Here is a 5251-nt window from a genome sequence, read left to right on the forward strand (position 1 = left end):
ACAACTGATTGCTTCTAATCGTATTTTCAGTGTTTTCAATGTGTTCGCTACAATGGATGTATGCATGTGTGAGTGTGTGTGAGTGTGTGAGTGTATTTGTGTGTGAGTGTATTTGTGTGTGTGTGTGTGTGTGTGTGTGTGTGTGTGTGTGTGTGTGTGTGTGTGTGTGTGTATATTTCCTATCCCCCTAAACCATAACATTTCATTTCATTTCATCAGCAGCTTAAAAATAATTTCAGCTTTTATCTTTCCCACAACATGAAGTGGCGAGAATTAAAAAAAAAAACACCCACCACCACCACTACTCATTCAAATGCTTGGCAGATCAACTAAACATGCTATTGATTGGATTTACTGCCTTGTGGAATGATGCAAAATGCAGCCAAATGCAAACACGCACACAGCAGCACCAGACAACACAAACACAAACATACACACACACACACAACACACACACACACACACACACACACACACACACACACACACACACACACACACACACACATCCACACAGTCACACACACATGCATGATGGGAGAAACTGGCGCTAATTAACTGAGCGAAAACTCAACTCAAGCAGCGTCACATTGGAGGAGACATTCTCGTTGAACTGACTGAACTGATTCAAGCTAAAATGCATATGAGCGAAAAGCTCCCTAGCAAGCAACCACAACCCAAGTTATAGCATCTTAAATGACAGCCCACGGCACGAATTAGCAGTGTCGACATTGCCGGCTGCGTGTTTGCTTTATTGATGACTTGTCTACATATTTTAAAATACAAGTAACAGTCTGTCTACAGATCTGCTTCTACAGCATGATGAACAGCAGTGGATTTACACCGCAAAATGAGGAAACCACCAAGAGACTGTCGGCTGACTGTTCATGTAATTGAGGATTCAGGGTCAGATCACTGGGTTCGTGACTCAAAGACCACACGTATAAAAGGCCCAGTCTAATCACCTTCATTACCTAGGCCGGGCAACGTCTCGACAGGTTTCTCGGAATAGCTCTGGCCTCACTCGTCACGCTCGTCACACTTGTCAACCCCCTCATTTGCCCCATTGCATAAGCCCAGGGCGGGCACAAGGACTAGTAGGGGGTATGCAAGGGTAGAGGGGGGCAGGGGGAACATTACTAATTACCAGCTGGGCAGGATGACAAAGGAAGTCCACCTGCGGACACACCTTTGGCCAGCTCTGCTTCCGCACTACAGGCTTGTGTCAGAAACCTCAGTCTGGGTTTGGAGGTCGGGCCACAGTTCAGAGGTTGAACAAGAGACCATGGATTGCATTTTGGTTTTGGGGGTTTTGACTTATAAATAGAAGCAGCCTACTCGGTGGTGAACCACGAAGCCTTGATAATGGTGAGGTCCTGAGCATGCCATTGTTCACTTGAGGTAAAAAAAAAACACATCAGTTTGTTTGGAACAGGAGTTCATTCTGTACAAAGTTGTTTTTCTATCAACTCAGTGACACTCTGATAACCAAGTTAAAACACATACACAACATCAAGGGGGGGTGCGATTTTGTCCAAAGCTGTGAACAACTACAGCATCTGCCATTGTCTGAGCAATACAACCCTAGAAAATGTATCATTTAAAACCCCATGTACAAATACTCTAGCACTGAAATCACTGTCCACTTTAATATAGTGTGTTATCAATCTTTCAAAGCATCACTTCATTGAAATCCTCTATTTCATTTCAAACTACAAGGTTGCTCTCATATACCTCACTTGTCAACCACACACACTCCTGCATCACAACAGGGCTGAATCAAACTCCAGCTCCTTTCAACTGAGTCACTGGTCAACCTAACACAATAACCAGCCTATGTCAATAATTAGGTTTCTTCGGCTAAACCTCTTAACATTATGATACAGAATAATGAGAAATGGAACATCAGAAAGCGACAAGACAGCTGGTGGTGTTGTGTTTTTCTTCAGTAAAAGCTTGAGGGTGTCTGCTGCACCTTACGGCACTAATGTTGTCTGAAGTGAGGTTGGCACAATGCAGCCCACTCACCACAGGGAGACACGGCCTAATAGTCTTCAGCAGGTCACCCATGTCTTGGCAGATATGGGCTTTCAGACACCCATTAGTTAGTGAAACAAAGCCTACTTTTCCTGTGAAGCATTAAGGGTTTTTAGCATCCATCTCACCCTTCAGTATTTTCATTACATGGGGTTGGTTTTGGGGGGTTGGGGGTTGGGGATGGGGGGGTTCGATGAGGTTGTCCGTAAAGATTAGTCTGTAATGGACTCAAGGTCCTCTATGAAGAGTAAGTGTCTTTCAGCCTGGTCGCCTTAATGACACAGAGCGTGACACAAGGTGATGATGACAAAAGAAAGGAAGCGTCAGTTTTCCCATCTCTCACTTAATGGAAATACTCTGGCTGTAAATGTGGTCCTCTATCCCTCCCTATACACTCTGGGTACTGGAGCAACAATTAGCCTGATGTTTCACTGAAAATCTTCTGGGGGAAAATACAGAATGCTGGCCAAGGGAAAAAACTGGAACAGCCTTCAATACAGCAACAAAGGTTGTCAATGAAATACAACAAACTTAGAGTGTCTGGAAGAAATACTAAAGTTAGATACAGTGTGTTCAGATGTCTGAAAACTGCTAGAGAACATGGGTAAAAATGAGTAGTGGAGAGGGGAGAAACATGAGTCCTGACTCTCAGATCTGAGATCCTATGATCACACATGGTAGGGAAAACTCCACTTTAGTTTCCCCCACCGACAGACATGGAGAGAATGGAGTGATGGAAATAAAAAGAAAAGAAAAACTGCTGAGATGGAACCGTCATAAGGCTCAGCGCAACAAGTGAAGTGGTGCAGATGGCACACAATGAAATCCAGAGAGGGTTTAACTACAGAGAAGTCTGCCGAGCGAGACACGCTGTTGTGGGACTCAGCAGCAGTTGGTTCGGGCTTTCTCTCGGAGAGAGAGTAATGAGGCCTGCTTCTAAATGCGAATTCCCAGCCTTAATACTCACACCCATGCATGTAATGAATTTTCAGCCTAAACGTGCGATTTATTAAATATTTCTGACGCCGTTAATCTTTCGTAAGAGGTCTCTGTTTCTTTATAATAGCACAACAGACATCCAGCCATGCTCATCAAGCGCATTATGCCTCGCGATTTTATGAGAATGTATTTAAGGGCAAATAATAGCAAGTCTGGGAGGAGGGTGCGATGCTGGCAGAAATTCAACGTGGGTTAAACTAGGCAAGTGAGGGGCGGGCACGGGAGCTTAAGAAGCGGGAGGACGCTCCGCCGGAGACGGCTGATATGAACCGGCGTGTTTCAACAAAACACGCACGTTATTACTTTCAGTGACCTTATGTCTAGTAAGACTGTAATGCACATAGGTTCGCGATACGTGTCTGAAGACATGGCTAGAGGTGTGCACCCCCTTCTTAACATATATGCATGCAGCTTTCCATCCTCTCTCATCATGACCAAGCTCACACGTTCCACGCTGACAGAGACAATACACACGCACACACACATACACCGACCCATGCCTACGCTAGTAATTTGACACGTACATGAATGATAAAGTGTGAATGAGTTACTTCGGGGATCACAAACCATGATGGGCTGTACTGACAGCGGCAGCTGTACAAATCATGGAGCGTTATAACATCAACAAAACCTGGTCGTTGTCTGTGGGGAGATGCCATAGAAGCCACGGAGGACTTTGACTCGAGTATTACCCAGTGGTCAAACTGCTACAATGTAAATTACTCTAGATTTCGTGCAGGTGCACTCCACGTTGACCTGTATCTTACCTTCCAACCAGCTGAGCTGTTACTGTCGCCTTTATCTTTGAAATATGGGACGTAACGGACCATCCAGTCGTAGATCTGAGACAACGTGAGTCTTTTATCCGTTGTACTCTCGATAGCTCGGGTAATGAGGTCCGCGTAAGACTGATTGCCCCATGCGTTTCGCCGGGACGATTTCGCCTTGCGGAGCTGGCCGGCAGCGTCGAGAGCGGCTCCTGCCATGCAGGGGAGGGCTGGTGCGGCAGGGGCCGAGGCCCCCGCTGAGTGTTTCATATTGGAGGGCGCAACACCCCTTTTCCCCGCTCTACAAGAAGGCACGCTATCCGGTTCCACCTTTATGGTATTGAGCGGCAGACCTCCGTTAACCTCCGGTCCGGGGAAATCTTCAGGACACGGCAATGGCCAGGTGCATGAGCGAGGTCGGCTCTGTGGTTCGAAATCAGAATCGATTTCAACCTGATGCGTCTCCAATTCATCGTCCTCCATCATCATCATTAATCCAAAAATATAATTCGTTTAGTCAAAGAAATCCTTAAGATCTAAACGTATACTTTCACCACCTCACGGCCAAACGCGTTGTCCGTCAGATGGTATATCTTAATAAGGAAAGGAGAGAGTATAGCAGAAAAGCCGGCAGTGGTAAAGAGCAACCATCACAACGTCGTCCGTAACGCAATGTGTAAAGAAAATAAAAGCATCAATGAACAGCACAGTTCCTCTGCCATTTTACACTAGAATAGGCGAGCCAGTTGGAGAGCGTTGATTTAAATCCATCTCCAATCACAGCGTGCGCAAGGTAATATCGGTCTACCGGGGCTCTTTCCAGCGTTAGGTAGATTGCTTTCTTTAATTAAACCGGTTGCAGCAACAGATGATATTTCCTCCTTTGAGCGAAATTCCTGAAGAAAAAAATCAATCTTGAATGTTGAAAGGAGAGCCAGGAGGTAGACTGTAAGTTCAACAGTCGTCGCAAATAAAAGCGCACAATTCTCTTTAGTTAGGAGCTCTTGTATTTTATCAACGGAGGTCGCGCGCAAGCTCCTCGTGCGTTGAGTTGTGACCTAGAACTGATGCTTCCCCACCACGCGCTTGTCTTGTTTAGAGCTTCGGATGCAGTCACAATCAGCGCGAGCGTCTAGTCTTGAGCAGCAGTCGATTCATGCGCTACATTTATCTACGTAAATTCAGTCTCTGATAATCATTACTTTGCGCATGAAGGCGACTCCATATGGTAGAGTTCAGTAAGTATGTGTAGGCTCCGGTAACTGTGTAGTGCTTGGGAGATAACGCCCTCAGGAGCAGGTGGCAAAAGGGAGGGTAGAGGGGGTACCGACACTCTTTAACTATTCCATTAAAACTTAGAGAGGTCTTTCTGAGGTGTATTCAGTCAGCACGAAGCAAGGCGCGTCTCAGGCAATGCATGATCTTCTTTTAAACAGTGAAATAGTATA

General features: G+C 45.7%; 1 protein-coding gene across 1 annotated transcript in view; it reads right to left on the reverse strand.

Annotated features, from left to right (window-relative positions):
- The window catches only part of LOC121721508 (forkhead box protein O6-like), a 47534-nt gene extending 42505 nt beyond the window's left edge, over nucleotides 1–5029 (reverse strand). Inside the window, exon 1 of the mRNA XM_042108498.1 lies at nucleotides 3804–5029. Within this exon, the coding sequence (XP_041964432.1) occupies nucleotides 3804–4295 (492 nt within the window). The 5' untranslated portion in view covers nucleotides 4296–5029. The remainder of the gene's footprint in view (nucleotides 1–3803) is intronic.
- Between the last annotated feature and the right edge of the window lie 222 nt (nucleotides 5030–5251).

This window comes from Alosa sapidissima, chromosome 10 (genome assembly GCF_018492685.1).
Source record: "Alosa sapidissima isolate fAloSap1 chromosome 10, fAloSap1.pri, whole genome shotgun sequence".
NCBI classification, from domain to species: Eukaryota; Metazoa; Chordata; class Actinopteri; order Clupeiformes; family Clupeidae; genus Alosa; species Alosa sapidissima.